Source organism: Euprymna scolopes, chromosome 32 (assembly GCF_053919585.1).
Source record: "Euprymna scolopes isolate OS-2025 chromosome 32, ASM5391958v1, whole genome shotgun sequence".
In the NCBI taxonomy this organism is placed as follows: domain Eukaryota; kingdom Metazoa; phylum Mollusca; class Cephalopoda; order Sepiida; family Sepiolidae; genus Euprymna; species Euprymna scolopes.
The window spans coordinates 51,319,341-51,343,158 of record NC_136513.1 but is presented as its reverse complement, the minus strand read 5'-3'; the positions used below and the strand labels follow the sequence as shown (position 1 = coordinate 51,343,158).

Sequence of the window (23,818 nt, the reverse complement as noted above, 5' to 3'; positions counted from 1 at the left end):
CTTTTTTTGCATAAAATATTGACAATACTTTTTTTGCATAAAATATTGACAATACTTTTTTTGCATAAAATATTGACAATACTTTTTTTGCATAAAATATTGACAATACTTTTTTTGCATAAAATATTAACAATACTTCTTTTGCATAAAATATTAACAATACTTTTTTTGCATAAAATATTGGCAATACTTTTTTTGCATAAAATATTGACAATACTTTTTTTGCATAAAATATTGACAATACTTTTTTTGCATAAAATATTGACAATACTTTTTTTGCATAAAATATTGACAATACTTTTTTTGCATAAAATATTGACAATACTTCTTTTGCATAAAATATTAACAATACTTTTTTTGCATAAAATATTAACAATACTTCTTTTGCATAAAATATTAACAATACTTTTTTTGCATAAAATATTGGCAATACTTTTTTTGCATAAAATATTGACAATACTTCTTTTGCATAAAATATTGACAATACTTCTTTTGCATAAAATATTGACAATACTTTTTTGCATAAAATATTAACAATACTTCTTTTGCATAAAATATTGACAATACTTCTTTTGCATAAAATATTGACAATACTTCTTTTGCATAAAATATTGACAATACTTTTTTGCATAAAATATTAACAATACTTCTTTTGCATAAAATATTGACAATACTTCTTTTGCATAAAATATTGACAATACTTTTTTGCATAAAATATTGACAATACTTCTTTTGCATAAAATATTGACAATACTTTTTTGCATAAAATATTAACAATACTTCTTTTGCATAAAATATTGACAATACTTCTTTTGCATAAAATATTGACAATACTTTTTTGCATAAAATATTGACAATACTTCTTTTGCATAAAATATTGACAATACTTTTTTGCATAAAATATTAACAATACTTCTTTTGCATATAATATTAACAATACTTCTTTTGCATAAAATATTGACAATACTTTTTTGCATAAAATATTAACAATACTTCTTTTGCATAAAATATTGACAATACTTCTTTTGCATAAAATATTGACAATACTTTTTTGCATAAAATATTAACAATACTTCTTTTGCATAAAATATTGACAATACTTCTTTTGCATAAAATATTGACAATACTTTTTTGCATAAAATATTAACAATACTTCTTTTGCATAAAATATTGACAATACTTCTTTTGCATAAAATATTGACAATACTTTTTTGCATAAAATATTAACAATACTTCTTTTGCATAAAATATTGACAATACTTCTTTTGCATAAAATATTGACAATACTTTTTTGCATAAAATATTAACAATACTTCTTTTGCATAAAATATTGACAATACTTTTTTGCATAAAATATTGACAATACTTTTTTTGCATAAAATATTGACAATACTTTTTTTGCATAAAATATTGACGATACTTTTTTTGCATAAAATGTTGACAATACTTTTTTTGCATAAAATATTGACGATACTTTTTTTGCATAAAATATTGACAATACTTTTTTTGCATAAAATATTGACAATACTTTTTTTGCATAAAATATTGACAATACTTTTTTTGCATAAAATATTGACAATACTTTTTTTGCATAAAATATTGACAATACTTTTTTTGCATAAAATATTGACAATACTTTTTTTGCATAAAATATTGACGATACTTTTTTTTGCATAAAATATTGACAATACTTCTTTTGTATATGATCTTAAGCTGCAGTTTAATTTGCCTCATTATACATGAAACAATGCTTTAAATAAATCACACTGCTTTTTTCTTTCTACATTTTTTTAGTTGAGAACAAATTTACAGTGAAGCTTGAAGGTTCAAATAAATCATTTGCAAAGAAACCTATCACTCAGGTAAGTAGAAAAGTTTTGAAAAATTTTTCAACAACTATGAAAGTTGATTACATTTATCACATTCAGATTGCCATTAAAATAGATTTGTTATAAAAATCAGTAATACCACATAATATTTTGACATACTCCCTCTATATACGTATGTATGTTCCTTTTTCTTCTCTCTATCGCGTCAGAATATTTCTTTTATGTAAGAGAGAGGTAGTTTGCTTGAAGCATTGCTAGTGAATAAATATGTAAGTGTTTAACAAGGCTGTTAGCAATGTAGGATATCAAGATGGTGAAGTGACATGGCATATGAACAAAACAGACAAAGTTCATGTATAAATTATAAATCTTTGTCTATTTTTCAAAAACCTTTCACATATAGAGCAGTAAATATGGAGTGACTTTAAACATAAATGGAACAGTAAAATGTCTTTGATGATTTTGAGAGATACCTCTCTCCAGAAAGGAAACGAACCAAAAGTATGCTACACATATGGGGCAGAGGCAGAAAGAATTCTTGAAATTCTTTAAAAGGAGACTAATCAGGATAATGCAAAGCTCAACAATTGAGGTAGAGCTTACATAGAAGATAAAAAATTTAAAAACCGACAAAATAAAAATATATGCTAACGCATATGAATTTAATCGATGTAATCTCCCTATTGAATAAACAATTAAATTTATTGCCTTAGTATATATTTTTATATTGTCTTTTTTTAAAAATTATATATATATATATATATATATATTGTTTTAACAAAAACCAAGACATCAAAGAATAGATTGATAGCAACAAAAGTGTATTTCATCATTAGTTACAATTGTTTCAAGACTATTCGGACAAATTCAAACATTATGTCATTTGAAAATTTTCACAAAGAAATGTCAGCCTTTCATCAGACATATTGAATAAAAAACACTTTAACAATGAACAATATGGAATCCATTTTCCTTATATGGAAAACCATGGGAAAATATTTTACCTACATCTCATCCTTCCAAAACTTTTTAAAGTTTTTATATATATATATATATATATATACACACACACACACTAGCAGACTGCCTGGCATTTCCCATAATGCACATAAATATTATATTTTAATTAATACAGATTTCTTATTTATTATAAACAGAAATATCATAGGTATTAAATGTAACGTTAAGTTCTTTTTAAGAAAATTAAGTAAAAAAACAAAATAGAAAGAAACTTAGACATGTGCATGTGAGTATTATGTTTTTTTTTTTTTTAAAGAAACTTGTATCGCTCCAATCCTGTTGTCTCTTGGTGGGAAGTCTTGCTTTATTTGTCTGTTTCCTTTACATTTTAAAAACATGTACAAACTTTTGTTTTTGTATAAGTTTTTGACAAAAATAATGTTTTTTGAAATTCAATTTCTTGCCAAAAACATTATTTTTGCACCAACCTAATAACAAGAATTGTTGATATTTATTGTGGTTTATTTTTATCATAGTTTTTTTTCTTTTTCAATCTAATCTTCCACAGCTTTCCGCTATCACAGATGAAGAGTATATTCTTGTTAGTTTATCTGGTAAGCATTCACTTTTCTGTCATCTTATTGTAATGGTGATTTAGTGTATGTAACACCACCCCTTTAAAAAGTGTCAGAAGTTGAACCACTTTTATTTGTAACAAAGAAAAACATGAAAATAATGATGACTCTTCATTTCAAATATTTGGTCTAAAATTTTTTTTTAAGAAAAAAGATATTTTTTAGATGAATTTTTATTTTATTTGTTTTGATTTGTGTAAATCATTTGATAATCCTCAAATTTTATCGGTTCTGCCCCTGTTTTTTCCATCTCCCTCTCCCCCTTTTATTTTGGGCCCTCTTTTCCTCTTTCCATCTCCCTTTACGTTTGCCCTTCTCGCCCCCCCCCCCCTTAAGGTTTGTCCCACCCTCCCTCTCCCCTTTTGGTTTGTCCCACCCGCCCACTCCCCCTTTTAGTTTGTCCCACCCGCCCACTCCCCCTTTTAGTTTGTCCCACCTTCCCTCTCTCCTTTTAGTTTGTCCCACCCTCCCTCTCCCCCTTTTGGGTTGTCCCACCCTCCCTCTCCCCCTTTTGGTTTGTCCCACCCTCCCTCTCCCCCTTTTGGTTTGTCCCACCCTCCCTCTCCCCCTTTTGGGTTGTCCCACCATCCCTCTCCCCCTTTTGGGTTGTCCCACCCTCCCTCTCCCCCTTTTGGTTTGTCCCACCCTCCCTCTCCCCCTTTTGGGTTGTCCCACCCTCCCTCTCCCCCTTTTGGGTTGTCCCACCCTCCCTCTCCCCCTTTGGTTTGTCCCACCCTCCCTCTCCCCTTTTGGTTTGTCCCACCCTCCTTCTCCCCCTTTTGGTTTGTCCGCCCTCCCTCCCTCTCCCCCTTTTGGTTTGTCCCGCCCTCCCTCCCTCTCCCCCTTTTGGTTTGTCCCGCCCTCCCTCCCTCTCCCCCTTTTGGTTTGTCCCGCCCTCCCTCCCTCTCCCCCTTTTGGTTTGTCCCGTCCTCCCTCCCTCTCCCCCTTTTTCGTTTATCCCCTCACCATCTCTTTTTCCGTTTTGGCTCGTTCCCCCCCTCTCTCTCTCTCTCTCTCTCTCTCTCTTTCATTCAACCTTTCGGCTCGCCTCCCCCTTACCTGCTTTGATCTTCCTATCGCCCACATCCTTCCCGTCTCCATATCATATCATCAATAATCTTTTTCTTTTATAGATAATGTAATTAGTGTCCACGACTTGTCAACCTTTGGACTGTTAACAACAATCTTGCGGACGAAAGGAGCCACACTTTTCTCAGTGGAAGTTAAGGTAAAAGCAAAAAAAATAACAATTTTTTTTCATTAAGCCCCCCCCCCATTTTTACTATAATGGAGATTTTGTGTGTATGTTTGCACGCATTAATAATCTTGCTTGTGTTTTTTTTTTTGCCCACGTATGGAATATTGCTGCCACATTTGGGCTGGTGCATCTACCATTACTCTCTCACTCTTAGACATTAGGGTTCAAAAGAGAGTCGCCAACCTAATAGGTCCTGCACTGTCAGCTAGGCTTCAACCGCTGTCCCATCTATGAAATGTTGCATCCCTCTGCCTGTTTTACAAATAATTTAATGGTAGGTGCTCCAACGAACTACAAGCCCTTGTATTCCCTCAACATAAATAACCCCGACAAACCCAACAAGCAGCAAAATCCCACCCTTAGTAAAAATCCTCAGATGTAAAACAACCTTCTACTCTAATAGTTTCTTCCTTAAGACTGCTATATATTGGAATTCCCTTCCTGGTGCCTGCTTTCCTGACTGTACTGACATGCAGAAGTTCAAGTGTAATGTGAACAAATATCTTGCTGCTCAACTCCTTACATAGTACTCCTGCAAATTATGTTCCAGATAGCTCCTTATATCAAAGAGGTACTGTACCTTGTTTGGGGTGAAAATGCAATAAAAAGAAAAGTATGTTCGACAAGCAGGCAATGTCTTCTCATACAACCCTTTCGAAAGAATATACTAGAATTTGGGCCTGTATAATTCTAATGATTTAAAATATTGCATTAACACATTCTTAACAAATAAAACAGATGTCATGGCTTCAATTTGAAATTAAAACCTTGAGATATTTCATTTGAAGTTGTACAAACTTAGTTATTTAGACTTTTTTTTTTTTACAAGGGATTCACCATTTATCAAGGCACGAAAGCCACTCAATAATAAGGGTTAATGAATGTAAGGTGGTAGAGTTTGATTATTTATGGGGCGGCTCAACAAAAACTTGTTTACATTGGATTTGAAAGCTACCATGTTTTATTCAACCGGGAAGCAGGTCAGTAGAACAATGTTCCAAAGGTGGCCAGTTCTGAGAAAGAAGGTTTGTTCATGGAATCTGCATTTAGATTTAAACACAGATAGTTGTGAAAATCATATATAGTGGTTGTAGCTAGTTGAGTGTTATATTTGAAGATATAAACAACTTTAAGCATAAAAACTTTTTTCAAAATTACCGGATTCGGCATTAAATAAAATTGTTGATATGTTATAAGACGGCATTAAATAAAATTGTTGATATAAAATAAAATAACCAAACTTTTTTTTTTTTCAATTCTATAATGTTCAGTTTGTGAAGCAGGGATCACAGATGCATTTGACATTAAATCAAAAGTAAATTGATATAAATTGAAATCATTTTTGATGAATTTATAGTCTTTAGACCTCTTACTCTTGGCAAGGTTGAAGGCTCCTATAAATCTCCGCTTCCAGCCCCCTAGAAACCATTCCTATTCCATCATGTCTGTGTATAATCCAAACAATGCTCATGTCTAATTTTCCTTTTTTTTTTCTTTCTTCAAAACAGAAACTCAACGATGGTAGCATATCTCAAACACAACTTCGATTATGCGTTGCGGTAAAAAAGAAAATTCAGGTAAGGGTTTTGTTTGTGTTTTACTCGGATTTTTCTATGTAAAGAAAATAGACAACTAGCAGGAAGACCCGACGTTGTCCAGGATTGAATAAAGATTAACAAATGTTCCATCCTCCCAATACTTTTATTGTCATTGAAATTGGTGGAATCGCCCCCTTTTCAATCAAATCGGTTGATTGCCTGCTTAAGTTAGGGACCTCCTTCTTGCAGTGTACCAGGATGAAACTTCATAAGCCTCTCTGCAGTGACTTAGTCCACAAAACATTGTAGTTTACATTGTACTGTAGAGGACCTACTGTTGATTTTATGAAATCATTTTATATAATGGCTTGAATTAAAGTTTAAAATGCAAGTGTCAAGCATTATGGTTAAATTATGCTCTAAACAGAAACATTCATTTTGAACGCGCCCCTGTCTTATAAAAGAACCAACTGTTGATTTTATGAAATTATTTTTACATAAAATAGCTTGAATTAAAGTTAAACGTGCAAAAGTCAAGTATCATTGTTGAGTTGTGCTCTAAAAAGAAACATTCATTGTGAACGAGACATTGTCTTATAAATGATTCTACAGTTGATTTTTATCGGTTGGGCCTTTCTACTTGTGTGTTGAAAAAACTTATTAAATGCATTTGTGCTGTTAGCTTGTATGAAAGTGTTAACTTTGGTCAAAATTAGACTTCCGTCTCTCTCTCTCTCTCTCTCTCTCTCTCTCTCTCTCTCTCTCTCTCTCTATATATATATATATATATATATATATATATATATATATATAAAGGATAGATTTTTTCGATTATCGATACTTATCAGACGTATTCTGATACAAAACCTATGTAAGAACACTCCCAGACACATGAAGTGATTAAATGATTTAGTTTGGAATAGGTGCACCATTCATCGTATGAGCCAGTGCATTGACCATGCTGAGAGGATCTTATTTGGCCTTTGAATATGTGGTCTGAAATGTTACCGAAGACAAGATGTTAAATATTAGTATAAACCTGTTCTGGGGCAGCAAGAAAGAATGAAAAAGAAAGAAAAAATAATAGCCACTGTTCTCCGTATATAACAAAGAGTTTGTCACGTGATATTCAAATCAGATGCTCTGGTTAGAAATGTACTTGACATGTCTGGGAATATTCTTAGATAGGTTTTGTATTGGAATGCCTCAGATAAGTATAAAAAATTGATAATTGAAAAAATCCAGTTAAAGAAGAAACAACTCAGGTTAACACCTTTATACAGCCTAACATCACAATTGCATTTGAGAAGTTTTATCACCACACAAGCATAAAGGCCCAGCATATAAAATTCACAGTAGGTTCTTTGATAAGACAGGAACACCTTTGAAATTAATATTTCTGTTTCGAGCACAATTGAACCATGATAACTGAGTTTTGCATTTTAAACTTTAATTCAAGGGAATAAAATAATTTTATAAAACTAGCAGTAGGTTCTCTACAGTGCAATGTAGAATACAATGTATTGTGGACTAGGTCACTGTAGGGAGGCATATGAAAGTTCCTCCTGGTACACCACCATGGGTCCCCAACTAGAGCTGGCAATCAATTAATTTGATTGAAAAATGGACGATTTCACTGATTTTAATGATAATAAAAGTATGGGAAAGTTTGTTGATTCTCATTCAATCTCCTTTCTAGTTATGTTTAAATTGATCTCCCTGGTTGTCTCGTTCAATTTTTTTTGTTACACTTTTAACCACGTATCAGGCCTTGGCAAAAAAAATTCTAGAAAATATTTATATTATATTTATTTCTGGTAAGCAGAACACAATTTTTATTTTTTCAATTTTGTTTTACAATTTTTTTTTTCAATGTTTCTTTCAATTTTTCTTTCAATTTAAAAAAAAAAAAGAAAAAAAGTCAGTTAAAATGTAACCAATTTTTTTTGTTTTTTCTGCAGTTGTATTACTGGAAAAATCGAGAGTTTCGGGAGATGCAAGTGAGTATCTTTGTGATTTCTTTTCATCTGAAAGTCAACCCTCACGACGAGTAGAATCTGATCCTCAATAGACCTAACATGAATTGTGCCTCTTGTCTGCATGAAATCTTCCTCGTTGGTTGCACCTAATCGTTTACGTCTGCCTCCTACACTGAGAGCAGAAAGGATCAACTACTGCATACAAAGTCAAGGAAGGTTTATCCCAGAATACACAAGGAATAGTGCAGAAGCAACTTTGCCACTTTCATTTCATTAATTTGCATTTCCACATCTGAAGCATTATTTTTGGGCAAGATGACCAGAAAAACATGGATCTTTATGTATTTTCACCAGAGCAATGTTAATAACGTTGTCGCATAATATTATTTGCTGCCAAACCTGTACACCATGGGTGGCCCAGTCGTGAACTGGAATTCCAGATGATATAACTATAACTGTACCATGTTATCACCACCCTTACCATGGTGAGGAGGAGTTGACTTAAGAGTGCTCCCAGCTTTGTTCCTTTCTCACTAGTTTTGGCAGAAAAGTCAGTGTGATATTATCGATTCCCCTGCTCCCCCTAAATGTTAGAAAGTAAACAAAGAAATAAAAGGAAATAAGTTTATTAATCAAGGTGTCGCAGTTATTGAGATAATGGACCGGACAATAGAGGTCAATATATTTAGAGTTTGATGACAATTTGTGACGGTCTTGAGTTTAATAAACATTTCAGAGAAAAGATTTTATGGTTGAGAGGACATTTTCAGCTATTCCGTAGCCGGAAATCTTCTGAAGTAGACCTTTATGCCAAACTCTATCAAATGTCTTAGATATTGCAATTAGATATTTTAGAGCTATTGCTCTAAAAGCAAAGTCATCATCAATAGATTCACTGATTCTGTGTGATATTACCATCAGCACATCAGCTGTTGATCGCTCAGAATGGAAACCATATTGCATGTTGCTAAATAGGTTGTCTTGTCATAATCCTGTAATACCATAGACCAGCTTTCCCTCCACAAATTGTTAGGAAATGAAAAAAAAATGAAAAAATATAACAAAAAGAGGAAATAAGTTTACCAGCAAAACTATAGTATAAGAAGTTGTTCATCAAGGCATACAAAAGGCAGCTAAAATAGGATTGTTAATCAAATCGTGGAAGTGATTGGGGACCAAAAGGACCAGGCAATAGAGGCCAGTATAATTTAGAGTTAGTTTAAGCAGTGGCAATGAGTTTCATGACGGTCCTTGGGTTGCGACATGGTTGAACGCATGCTGTGGCTTGGTTGGAGCAAAGCGAGATGAGCTGATAGCGACTAATGACCACAATCTCGACAGAAGACGTAAATGTTTGTTAATCTATTTATTTCAGATTAATTTGTCAGTTCATGCTATCAAAATTAAATTTGTTTAAAATAAAAAGGCAGATGCATAAAACCTGATTAGTCTCCATTCACTCACTGGTTCTGACGAGTCCGTGCATTTAAACCGGTAACACAAATTATGAGGTGAAATAAATTAAAAAAAAAAAAAAAAAAAAAAAGAAATAAGTTTATCAGCAGAACAAAAGTATAGGAAGTTGTTCACCAATGTACACAAAAAAAGAAAAGCTGAAATAGAATTGTTAATCTTTATAATTACCAAATGTCCAGTTTTTTTAAGTTTTTTTTTTTTTTTTGAGGGTGTTTGTAATCGATTCTTTTTATATTTATTATATTGTTTTTTTTTGACTCGGTTTGGATCCCAGGAAATATTGGCCAGCAAGAGATCGGAGAGATTGTAGTCTAAGCCGAGCGACAGTAGATCTGGCTGAGAAGAGAATCACTGGGGACTTACACAATCAGATAACTAGCGACGGACAACGTTTGAGGTTTCTATTTCCTACGCTCCGTGACGGCATCACACACGCACACAACGGACAACATTTGGGATTCCTTTTCCTACACTACTTCACACACCCAGAGCTTAACTAATTTACATCAAATACTCGTCCTGTTGTTTTATCGTAGGGCAATCATGAAGGTAATCATCAGGTCACAATAGATCCTTATGATGACTCCTATAGTTCACCAGAGCCCTCGTTAGCAATATTGCAGCTGTAGTACCACTTGATGCTAAGCTTGTCTGCCATGGGCAATTCTGTCACAAACCGAAATTTCAAACGGTATAGCTTTGATACTGTTACACTGCCACTGTCAAGGTGGGAAGGGTTAGAATTAAGAAATGCTTAGATAAGTTCGCTTTTATTTCTTTGTTATTGTCACCATGGTCGATGTAGGTCTCCAGAATTCAGAGAAAGAAAGAAAATTTTATACAGGAAATTTTTTTTGCTCCAAAACCAACAGAATCTTTGTCACTGTTGAAGTGGCTTTTTCCATGTTGACTACTGTATGTTGCTGGTCTTGTGCAGTTCTAGGAGGTCCACCTTCCCTGGTTTTTGCCTTCTTCCTTTGAGAAGTGGGTAGTTTATTGATAATGACCCAAGGCAGTCCGTATAAGAGAATTTCAACAGGGATGCTCACATTTTTTGTAGGCTAGAGTACACTTCCTCTAGAACGCTGGCTTTTCAAATCCCATTTTCTAACCCTTGTGTCACATGGTTGCACCATGCAAGGGAGGTAACTTCATAGAGAAAGGGAGATAACTTTTGTATTTTATGACACATTGTACAATTTTTTTTCTTTTCGTTGTTGATTCATTAAATTGAAAATGATTTTTTTTTAATGAAAATCGATTCAGACAAGGTCTGATGCCACTTGATGTAAGGAGCTAAAAATGACGAAAGATGATTAGCGCAAAGATAGAAGATGCACATTGACCTTAGTCTTGAAAAAGCCAAAGTTATAGGTAGCAAGGAAATAGTCAGCAGAAAGAATGTTCTACAAGCTTGTAATTCTTGGAAAGAAGTTTATGGTATAGGAAGCTGCATTAAAATAATGTCTCAAGACAACAAATTGATGGAGACCACTAGACCAACAAGTCAAACGAGCTGGAACAAAGGAAGCAGGGAATAAATCAGACAATTCTGAGGAACACATGCCACAATAGTATTTTTAGAAAACACTAACTACATCACCTCTGTGAGAGAGAAAGGTTGCAGAGAAGAATAAAGCTGGGAAGGTGTGACACAAGAGTCGGATAGTGAGATTGAAGAGTCAGTGCTCTCGAGGAAGAGCACTCTAGCCTACCAAAATTACCTGAGTAGCTCTCTTGGTATTCCCTGAGAGGGGTGTCTCGGACAATTAGCAGTAAACTAGCCCTTCTCTGAGGAAGAAGGCAAAGCATGGGAAGGTGGATCTCTTAGAATTTTACAGGGCAAAAAAAAACATAGCTAGGTCAACAGGGAAAAGGCCATCTTAACAATGTTAGAGACTACCCACCCTCACTCTTGCATAACTAGGTGGTCTCTTGAATTGACTCTTCAAACTTTCAAACAAGTTTCTATCTACGTCAGTAACTATTAATGTTTGTTTTTTCAATTTCCATTTTAAATATTGAATATTTATTTTTAATGTGTAAATATTTTTTTGTTTCTGAATTTTTGAGATGAGGATTAGTTTTTTTGTATTTGGATTTTTCAGACTACTGTTCTCATCTTGAGTGTCATTTTCACAACGTTTCAGCCAATGTAACCTCTGACCTTCTTCAGATGTATGTTGTGTAACTCAAGAATCTGCATGGAATTCCGAACTCAATTTTTTTTTTTTTATTTCACAGAGGTATCATGCTCTCATTTTATCAGCCATGACTGGATACAGGCCCTAAGTAATTTGCAATTGTCGTCCATACTAAGGATTGAACTTTCAACCTTCAGGAGAATGTCACTTCACAATTGAATTTTTCAAAGTACGTTAACCAGTACTTGTACAGTTTGATGAAGACATTAAAAAATGAAAATATCAGAAAAAAGGTTATATTATACGTATCTGTTATGAATTTTTCAGAAAAAAAAATTTCACTTAATTTCATCAAGTAGTTTTTTTTTTTTTTTTTTTTTTTTTTTTTTACAGCGAAAAAAAAAACAATGTTATGATACTGAGCAAAAGGTTTTATTTTTAGGAAGGAAAGCTAGTATTAAAGATGGGGAGGGAGTGTTGGCGCTTTACATGGAGTTATCTCCCCGTGGCGTGTTCAACAAATTCCATAATGGCTGACTTCAATGCGGTCTCATAAGAACGTGTTTTTCTGCTGTAAAAAAAAAACAAAAAAACTATTCGCTCAAATTATACATATTTTTTTTCGGAGATCTTCAGTCCAAAACGGATACGTACAATATAACCTTTTTTTGATATTTTCATTTTTTAATGTCTTGATTAAACTGTACAAGTACCCGTTAACCAATATGCCATGGGTCCTTGCAGATTTCTGAGTTTGATAGAATGATTCCCAGATTTGACGAGATGTACCTGAAGAAGGTCGGAGGTTACATCGACCGAAATGTTGTGAAAATAACACTCAAGATGAGAACAGTAGTCCAAAGAATTGAAATAATACATAGCAAATCAAATTGTCTATTTTTCTTGCATAAATATATTTTTTTTTTTACCATTTTAGTCTGACTTGTCCCTGTATGACACTCCCCGAGCTATGACATGGTGCAACGATTCAATATTTGTTGGTTTCAAGAGGGATTATTTTGTCATCAAAGTAAGTCGCTCTAAAAATAAAACTATTTTCTTTTTACAACTTTCTACCAATTCATCTAAATTTTTTGTACAAAACTTTTATTTTAAAAGAAATCTGGTTTTTGTTCAGAATTCCTCCAATATTAAGAACGAGAAATAAAGAAAAATCGGTGCTTCTATATTTAAATAAAAAAAAAATTTTGAATTTCAAGTAAAACAAATGTTAATTACACAATTGTCATGTCATAAATAGTAACATTCCCAAAATTACAGAAAATGATAAAGTAGGAAATTATTTGTGAAAAACAGTTGCAATAAGGGTAAAAATAAGGTTACACGCTGAGGCAAACTTATCAAATTTTGTAAGCACCTCCATTTTGAGAACAATTTAAAGAGCAAGGGAGCTAACTCAACAATTCATATATACTAGATTCATGTTGTAATGTCTACTAATTCCCATTAGATGCTTAAAAATGATTTTCTTTATAAAAAAATGTGTTCAGTTTATTTGAATTTTGGAATATATTTTCATTTCATCACAAGTATGTACAAGATAAAACAAAAGCATATTCCAATAATCACATAATTTAATTTTTTTTTTTTTTACTCATGTTCACCTCTTACAAAGCATATCGCCACTTGGACGTAAGGGGCTACTATTTGGGGCCATGTCTAGGAAAGATTAATAAGATATTTGTTGGAGGATATGTACATCAAGTTCATCAGAAAACATTCCATTAAAATATTTGTAAAACATGTACAGCGATGCAACATTGCAGTGATGAGACAGGGGCTGGAGCTTAGTTGATAAAGTGGGACCAATTAGATTGACAACTCTTTTTTGGACTTTATCTAAGAGGGAGAGATGCACCAGTCCAGACGTGGCAACAATACTCCATGCATGGGCGAATGGTGGCCTTGGAAATGATACTCTCAGGTGTGAGTAGTCTTTTAGTATGATTGCGAGAACCCACCTTCTTTGCAGCAGCCTTTGCAATGTCCTCTATGTATTTGTTCCATTTCATATTACCCGCACATGTTAGACCGAGGAATTTGACAGTAGAAGGTAGAGTGTTATTTTTTATGGCTATAGGCGGTTGGAAAGGCAATTGTCAAAGGAGAGCAGCTTAGTTTTACTAGCATTAAATGCTATCATCCGTTTGCGGCCCCATTCCACTATAGTCGAGAAATCATTTTCTAACGGTCTTGCCATTGTCCTAGATTTGTGTACATCTGTTCTTCCCCCATGCATATTATAGAGCATTGTATCATCAACAAATATGTCCATCTCGGACACAATATTATCAGGGAGGTTGTTTATAAATATCAGGAATAATAATGGTCCAAGGATCGACCCCTGAGGCACTCCCGCATTAATGTTATGCTGCTTGGATGTACACCCGTCAATGACAACCTGTATGCCTCTATTGTCTAAGAAGGATCTAATTATATTTAGTATACGCCCAGTTATACCGTAGTGATTAAAATAGGAATTTGTAGGCATTACAACATGACTCTAGCATGGATTGCTGAATTACCTCCCTTGCTTTTTTTATTTTTTTATTATTTTTTATATAGATTTTTTGGTGCTTCTTCTCTATTAGAGCAAAAATCGAAATATTGAATTCCAACTAAAACCAATGATATCTACTTAATTATCATGTCACAGTAATGAACATATCCAAAAATTACGAAAATCATGAGGTAGAAAATTAATTTTTAATGAAAACAGTTTTCAAAGACGGTGAAAATTTAGTTTTGCTAAATTGGCAAAAGGTTTTCATTTTCAGGGAATAATTACCTCCCTTTGTTACAATTCAAACTCTCCCGTTCATCTTTTTAGCAAAACTCAATTTTCACTAATTTTCTTCAAAAACTTTTCATTAAGAATAAATTTTCTTACTTATCACTTTTTTGTAAATTTTAGACATGTTCATTACAATAACATGAAAATTGAATAATGCATTTCCTTGCCCTTTTTGGCTCAGAGCAAACTGTAGTATCTTTTCTGACCTCTGCCTGTGGAGGAGAAATCCTTCTAGATTGAGGCAATTTTAATTTATGCTCCTATCCAGAGTGCCCCTTTTTTGGGGAGCTGGATTTTCCCCACATTAAAAACCGACCTTGTGTCTAACTCTGCCCTCGTGGGGAGGCAAGGAAATAGAAACATGAAAATTGAGTAGATAAGATTGGTTTTACTTGAAATTCGATTTTCGAATTCCACTCTAATGACAAAGGAGCATCCATGTTTTTTTTTTCTTCAAAATGGTGGGCGAGATAGTCATTCCTTTGATGCTCATAAAATTTGATTTTCTTATTTAAAAATAAAACCACTTGATCAATCGACATAATTTTTTGAATATAATATTTTCATTTCATCATGGGTATGTGCAGCATACATTTTTCTTTTATTTTTAATATGGGAGGAATCTGAACAAGAACCATTTTTTGTTTTGACTCTTGTTAAAAATAGCCGCATATTTTTTAATTTTTATATTTCAAATCACATTATGTCTTAATTAGTTAGTCCATTGATATCATAGACATCAAACAAAAACATACCTTGTTTAGAATTGATATGTAGTTTGCTTGAAGCATTGTGTGGGATAGGTATGTAGTAGAGATTCTGTGACAATATCCATAATATGGATATTGTCACAGACATAACAAGTAAGACATTTGTATTTAATAAATATATATATCTATATATATATATAGATATATATATATATGTTTGTACTTATTGATTTGTAAATCGACACTTGTTTTCGTCTTCTCTCACCAACATCCACTATATCTCATTCCTCGCATTGTGATAGCCTTCTAAATCTCTACTACATACATACCTTGTTTGTTTTAAATAAGATTCACACTGGAAGTCATATCAGCGCTGACAAAAGAAATTAACATGTACAGATGTTTTTAATTTTAACACACAGACAAGAGAGACTGTCTTTTATTTACATTTTGACACAATGAGAAAAAAAATTCATGTAATCACAACTTTATGTAGTAGCGAGTAAAGGGAAGTAACTCTAAATTACTCAAAAAGCTTATAATCATTGAAAAACAACAAGTCATCCAATTGTAGAGCGAGAGCATTAACTTATCACATGATCCAAGGTAGACAACTGTTACAGTTTTCACGATTAAAATCTGATTCACATTGATAACTTGCAGCAGGAGACCTGGGAAATCCAGCTTGTAGGCCAAGCCTAATCACTATTAAGCTGATGTGTTTCTGTGAAATCATGGGTAATAATCAAATTATTTAAAAATAAATATAGGTGCAAGTCCAGAGTTCAGCCTACAAAAAACAAAAATTACAGAAAAATCTTTTTTGTCATGGAATGAAATTGTCATATTCCAAAACATCACATGAATTAATCAAATAGTTTTATTTATTTATTTTTAACTAAGAAAGTCCAATTTTCTAAGGTAGTAAGATAATTTTTTGTTTTTTTACTTACTCCTGTTCACCCCTAACAAAGCATATTGCCACTTGGTTGTAAGGGGCTATTATTTGGGACCATACCTAGGAAAGATTAACAAGATGTTGGTTTACATTACATTTAAACTTCTGCATATCAGTACAGTCAGAGAAGCAGGTAGCAGAAAGGGAATTCCAAAATCTAGCTGTTTGAGGGGAGGAAGTATTAGAGTAGGAAACTTTCTGATATTTAGGGACCTCAACAGTGAAGGGGTGTGATTTTGTTACTAAATAGCACATTTAATTATTATATCAAAGAATTACCAGAAACAAAAATCAATATATTAAGCAATTAGTTTCATATAAAAATTGAATAAATATATAGATATGTTTATAGATTTTACAGTTATTAATATTATCTAAGTAAATATATATAGATTAATTATAAATAATAAATTAATAAAATATTATATAAAATATAAAAACGTGAAAGAATGAGAGTTCATACAGAAACGTTTTAATTTGAATAAAAATAAAATACGCATCAAGTGCGCTTGAAAGCCAAATACAACGTAATATTAGGAAAATAAACAAATATTTTACTTGTTTGAAATTTATCACAAATATATTTCGGAGGTATCCTCCATCTTCAGTATATTGTTTTGTTTGTTTTTTTTCCTTTTCTTCTTTGCCATGTTGTAAAGTTGGAGAAAGAAGTCAGTTTGTAAAGAGCTGCATGTTGTTTCTAGCGGTTGTATTTTGAAATGTTTGAACTGTGCGTAGCCAACGCAAGAATAACGTCAAAGAATGAGAGTTCATATAGAAATGTTGTTTTACGCACAGTTCAAACATTTCAAAATACAACCGCTAGAAACAATGTGTAGCTCTCAACAAATAGACTTCTTTCTCCAACTTTACAACATGGCAAGGAAGAAGAAAAGAAAAAAGAAACACACTGAAGATGGAGTATACCTCCGAAATATATTTGTGATAAATTTCAAACAAGTACAATATTTATTTATTTTCCTAATATTACGTTGTGATTTGGCTTTCAAGCACACTTGATGCGTATTTTATATAAAATATATTTTTTTTAATTGTATATGAAAACGAATATAATTTATAAATATGTGAATTTAAATTTTTGTGATTTTACTTGAAAATTCAAACATGGCGTAATAAAAGAAAAAACTGTAATTGCAACTTCTCTCCCAATTTTTTTGATTTTGTAATCATGCCTATATGCATTTATTTTTATTTTTTTTTTTTTGATGAATTGATATGTGCTTTTTCTTCTGGTGAGTTAAGAGCAGAATAAATTCTTTGATTGATATCCTGAAATTTGGAATATAGACTTCTGTCATTTATTTGTTGTGTTTTGTAATTACATTGAGCTCCGTAAATTAAAGGATTGGTATAAATAAAAGGTGAAATATAATTGCAAACAAAAACAAACATATTTCAGCATAAATATATCTATATTTAATTATATATTAATATATAATTGGTCCCTCGAGAAAAGGAAGGTGAACCTGTAAATTCACCCTTCGTCCATCCACACTTTTCTCAATAACTATGCCTTGGAATAAAACTCTGTCTCCCCCCCCCTCCCGATGCCTTTTGGGTTAAAATGGTTAAAATTTGACACTTTTCTGCTTATTAAAAAAAAAATTGATGCCTTGAATTTTTATAAAACTTTCTGAAAAGTTGTAACTAACTGATTTCTATATAATTTTGTTTGTTTATACTTTGCGATAACTCTTGGCTGTGCCCCAGGGTCTCTTATAGGGCTCATAAAAACACTTCATTTTTTGGGACTATTTTACCATATTTGTCCAAAATTTTTCTGTGTATGTCTATTTAGCAGTTTTGCATGGTGCTGAACTCAAATTTAAATATGTTTAAGGCCTTTTTTATTACATTTTCACCCCAAACAAGGCACATTGCCACTTTGGTGTAGGGGGCTACTATCAGGGGAAACATCTACTGGGGTACTATGTAGGGATTAGGACAGCGAGATGTTGGTTCACGTTGCACTTGAACTTATGCATGTCAGTACAGTTGGGGAAGCAGTGACCTGGAATGGAATTCCAAAGTCTAGCAGTTCTGGGGAAGAAACTACTGGAGTAGAAAGATCTTTTACATCTAGGGATCTCTACAGTGTGGGGGTGGGATTTTGCAGCTTGTCGGGTCTGTCGAGGGTGTTCACGTCGTGGGGGCACAAGTGCTTGCAGTTCTTCAGAGCATTCACCATTATAATACTTGTAGAACAGGCAGAGGGATGCAACGTTTCGACGATGGGACAGAGGCTGAAGTTTTGATGCCAGTTTAGGGCCTATCAGATTTGCGACTCTCTTTTGAACCTTGTCAAGGAGCGAGAGACTAGTAGCCGATGCACCGGACCAAATATGTCAGCAATACTCCATACATGGGCGAATAGTGGCCTTATAGAGGTACAGGATACTTTCGGGTGTTAGAAGTTTTCTAGCACGGTAGAGAGAGCCCACCTTCCTCGCAGCGGCCCTGGCAATGCCCTCGATGTAATTGTTCCAGCTCATGTTTCCTGTGAACGTTAGGCCAAGGAGCTTGAAAGACGTACTCTCAGCTAAAGAGTTGTTGGCCATTGCTATAGGTGGTAGAGAAGGTTTCTTGTAATTATTGAATGAAACCAGTTTTGTCTTGGTGGCATTGAACGTTACCATCCATTTTTGTCCCCATTCCACTACTGATTTGAGGTCATCCTCTAGTGTTTCTGCCATTACTTTAGATATATGTTCATTTGTTTTCCTGTTGTGCCTGCTATAGAGTGTGGTGTCGTCAGCATATATACCCATCTCAGAGGCAATTTTGTCGGGGAGGTCATTTATGAATATCAGGAACAGCAGAGGACCAAGGATAGATCCCTGGGGCACTCCCGCATTTATATTATATTGTTTAGACGTACGACCGTCGAGGACAACCTGGATTTTTCTCTTATCTAAGAAGGATTTAATTATGTTAAGTATTCTACCAGTGATACCGTAAGATCTAATCTTCCTGAGGAGACCCTCATGCCATACCCTGTCAAAAGCCTTAGATATATCTAGAGCTACCGCTCTGCCCTCTCCCGCTTTGTCCAGTGAATGGTATATGCGTTCAGAGATTACAGTGAGGATGTCTGCCGTGGAACGGGCTTGTCTAAATCCATATTGATGGTCGGTCAGAAGTTTAGCATCTGTAAGGTGATGGACTAGAGCATGATTAATTAAGGTCTCAAATATTTTGGCAAAAAGTGGGAGGAGGCTAATAGGGCGATAATTTAATGGGTCAGTTCTTTCGCCAGAATTCTTGAATACTGGTACCACAGAAGCAGTTTTCCAACAGCTCGGAAAGCAAGATTCATTAAGGCATTTGTTGTAGAGTTTGGAGAGAACTGGAGCTACTTCGGCTGAGCACTTTTTTAATAGCACAGCTGGGATGAGGTCGGGTCCACATGCTTTGGAAGTGTCAAGGTTTTTTATGATAGCATGCACTTGAGCAGGGGTGATTTCCAGATCGTCTAGCGTGGCGTCTGTCCGCATAGGAAAGTCAGGTAGGGGGTGGTTTAGAGGGTCCAGTGTAGAGTTGGAGGCAAACCGACTGGCAAGCATGTTAGCCTTCTCGGTTGCTGAGCAAAGAACCTCGTGATTGTTGGTTAGTGGGGGAATTGTTGATTGCCCATTATTTACTACACTGTTGTAGATTTTCCAGAAGTCACGAGTTCCTAATTTTTGTGCTTCGATGCGTTTTTTAGTGGTTTCCGTAAATTCCCTCTTAGCTGTCGCTATTTCTTTCTTAACGTTACTTCTAGCTTCTATGTACTTTTGTCTGTTTGAACTGGACTTATGTCGGTTAAACCTGCGGAATGCATGCTGCCTTTGAGCAATGGCAGTTGCGCAAGTCGAAGTAAACCATTGGGGAGAGTGGGGCTTGCTATAGAATTTCCGCATGGGAACATGCGCTTCGATTGCAGTTTTGAACCATTCAGTGGTCTTAGTTGCACACTGTTCAGCAGGAAGAGAAAAAATATTTCCCCATGGGGCGTCTCTGATAAGATTTCTGATAGCTTCCCAGTCAGCCTTTTTATAATATCTCGTTGTTTTGAGCACTGGCTCTTCAGTTTTGGGTCTAGAGTTTAGGGCGATTTCAACCATTATTACCGCATGATCAGCGTTCCCAAGTGGGCTGTCGGCTTTCGTTACACAATCATCAGGAACTGTGGTCAAGAACAGATCTAATAGTGATGCGTGTTGTTCTTCCTGATCAGGGAAGCGGGTTGGAAAAGTAACAATTTGCGATAAGGAGTGAGATACAGAGAAGCTATGAGTTGCGCTGCCTGCTGCATCTGTATAAGTAGAGAATCCAAGCCAGTTTTTGTGATGGACATTAAAGTCACCAAATACATGTACTTGGGCGCTAGTGTCGAAGGAGAGTGCTGTGTCTATGCTGTCAGATACTTTGTTTATTATGGTGCAGTCTTGGGTCGAGGGAGAGCGGTAGAGAAAGTAGAAGTAGCTAATGCTGTGTTGCATGATTAGTCTAAAGCACATAAAGGCTTGATCATCCGTTTCTAGGTTTGTTTCTCTAGTCAAGGGAAGGGTATTACGAATGTAAACTCCAAGTCCGTGCATATGTCTGTCAGAGTCCTTACGGCAGAGTGGGAGATATCCAGGCATGTTAAAGTAGTTAGAGGGGATGGAGGAGTGTAGGTTAGTCTCACTTAGTGCTAAGATATCCGGGGTATTTTTTAGGAGAAATGCTTCAACATCAGCTAAATTAGTTCTAAGCCCACGGATATTTGTGAATGCAAGCCTCAAGGGAGGAGGCAAGTTGGATTTGTTTGACCCTAAGCCTGGTTTAAGCTTATTTTTAGATTGTACTGTCATCATGTTTTTTAACGAGTTTCAGTTGAGTTAGGGGAAGCCGAACAGGAGGTTATGCAGAATATCACACATGCATCACAAGTAGACCATCAGCTGACCCTCCATCAACTAGGACTGTGGCCTCAGGAAAGCCCACCGGGGATGAGTGCAGGGTCCCTTTCCATGCGCGCCATGGCACTGCAAACATCCCGATATTATTCAACTGTTGATGGAGCAGCCGCTCTAAGCGCTACCAAAGAGTTAGGGCACCTGTACTACCAGTCGGAAACAGCAGCCAGTAACTGTCAATCCGGTACCCTCAACCCATCAGAGGAAGGTCAGCCCAATCTAATTGCTCAGGCATATGTGGTACTCAAGCATTCTCAAGTGCCCAGCTTTCGGGGTGGGGTGTGTCGGGAGTGGGGGAAACGGCGTTCATTGCCCTAGACAAGAAACAAGATCTACCAATGGGTGTTTCTGTCGAATCACTGTGGTAGTATCTCTGCGCCTGACTAATAGGCAAAGAAGGAGTATGGAAGCCAGGCGATAGGCAGGACCTATCTACTCCTTAAGCAATTTAGGTATGGCAAACCGGTAATTTGTTTGAGTCACCAGCTCTAGGAAGGTTGTCATCCAAGACTGAAGAGGCCTCCCTCCTCTTTGGTTTAGTTTCAGAGTTTTCCTTCTCCTAGACAGATGATCTGGAAAGATCTACTGGGTCCGTCACCACTGAGAGGGTTTGCTCCGCGCCTGGGTTCTAATCCAGGTATTTCTGCGACCCCGCGTGGTTAGTTACTGTTATTGGGTTAGTTTGTAGAGGTTATATCTGCTAAATAGTTACACTCCTCAAAGTGGATTAGGGATATTTTTATTTCATTGTTAGTGGATAAAGGGGTTGAGTAGAGCTCATGCAGTGTAAGCAACTATGATTGTAAGGAGGCTTGTTAGGAGATAATGTGGTTTGAGGCTTTCACTTTTGTTTATATATATTTTTTTATTATTGTTTTTCTTTTTTATTTTTATTTTTATTTATTTATTTATTTTTTTATTCATGTGAGCTTGGGTCTAGTATAATATTAAAGCGTGAGTAGGTGTTAAGAATTGAACCACGAGTTGTGCCAAAACTATATTTTAGATGTTAGCAGGGCATGAGATGCGAGTGCAGTATAGTACGGGTAAAACAGTAAGTTTTGAGTCATGTGTAATTTGGTAAATAGATATATGGGCTGGTTTTAGTAGGTGCGAATAAAGTTGGAGGTACAAGGTGAGTTTCTATTATTGAGAGAAGATGTTTTCAGCTTTCAAGTAAAAGTTATGGACATTTAGCATAGCAAGGAGCATTGGTTCAGTTTCGTATTAGCGTTGCAAAGATATCTAAGAGGAGACAGTTGTGTAATGCAGTGCGGTGTGCTTTGCTTCCGAGTACGTACTTTGGCTGTTTAATACCAACTGGAATAGGAATGAACTCCAATGCAGGCTAGACAGAGGTAATAGTCTTGGAGGTAAAATGTATATTGGGATTCCGTAGCTAGCAGTTAGGTGTTTGTTCCAGTTACAAGAACTAGTTCATGGTGGATCGGAATTCCGTATTTTGTATTTATAGGAAGACATTAAAGTACCGCACGGAGCATAGCATCCACTCAGGAAGAATAGCTCTAGTATCACAGCTAAGATACTGCCTATTTAGGTAACGAATAGTGAAAGTTAAATTAGGTGGCATTTTTTTTTTTTTTTGCACCTTACCATGGCTGTTACTATTAAGTATTGTACTTAAATAAAGTTCTTCTGTCATCTAAATAAGCTAAATAGGGATTCCCCCTCCGCATTACTACGTCGATGTGACATGGTAAAAAAAAAATTAGTCAGGAAATTGTTTTTAAAATAAGTGAATCAAGAATGGTCAAGATGTCTGAGAAGTAAGATAAAAATTACATCGAAAAGAAAAAAAAAAATAAATAAATAAAATAAAATAGAAGGGTTAGATTTGTTTGGTTTAAAAAGAGGATAGAATAAAATATAAAATAAGATAAAGTGTGCAAAGAAAATACAAAAAAAAAATGTACTTAGCTAAAAATTAGATCTTCGGTGTGGTGGCAAATGGCTCTCTTCGACCACCATGCAAGTGACGCTAAGGAAATTCTAACCTTACTATGCCAGGTCATTGGAGTAGGGGGGGCACACCTTACATATGTGGTCGTTAGTGAGAGCTTTCCCCTTCTTTGAGAAGGAAAGGAAAGAAAACCAATATTCTGCTTATATATTTTGAATAGATCCTGAACTTCGTCACATTTAGATTTTTCAACAGTAACTTGGCTAGGCATGAATTAAATTAAAAAAAAAAATAAATAAATAAATAAATAAATAAAAGGGACTTTTGGGGCTAAATGGGGTTGGGGACGGGCAAATGATAGACTTAGTCATTTCTTTTTTTTTTTTACATGGTGCAGAACTAAAATTTACATATGTTAAGGCCTAAAACTGCACCGTTTGTTCATTTTCATCAGGATTTGATGTCCTCTGGGGACTTTTTGGGCTAAATGAGGGAGGCAAATGCTGAACTTTGTCATTTTTTTATGCCTCATTCACTGTGCACTCACAGTGGACCATGCATACTTCACTTGTTAAATATAGATATAATATTAAATATAGATATAATATTGAATATAGATATAATATTGAAT

General features: G+C 34.7%; 1 protein-coding gene across 1 annotated transcript in view; it reads left to right on the top strand.

Moving 5' to 3' along the window:
- LOC145256348 (vam6/Vps39-like protein) overlaps positions 1 to 23,818 on the top strand; it is a 248,094-nt gene that overhangs the window by 36,413 nt on the left and 187,863 nt on the right. Inside the window, exons 3-8 of the mRNA XM_080115165.1 lie at positions 1,795 to 1,862; positions 3,358 to 3,403; positions 4,558 to 4,652; positions 6,191 to 6,259; positions 8,182 to 8,220; positions 12,757 to 12,849. Coding sequence (XP_079971291.1) covers positions 1,795 to 1,862; positions 3,358 to 3,403; positions 4,558 to 4,652; positions 6,191 to 6,259; positions 8,182 to 8,220; positions 12,757 to 12,849 — 410 coding nt within the window. The remainder of the gene's footprint in view (positions 1 to 1,794; positions 1,863 to 3,357; positions 3,404 to 4,557; positions 4,653 to 6,190; positions 6,260 to 8,181; positions 8,221 to 12,756; positions 12,850 to 23,818) is intronic.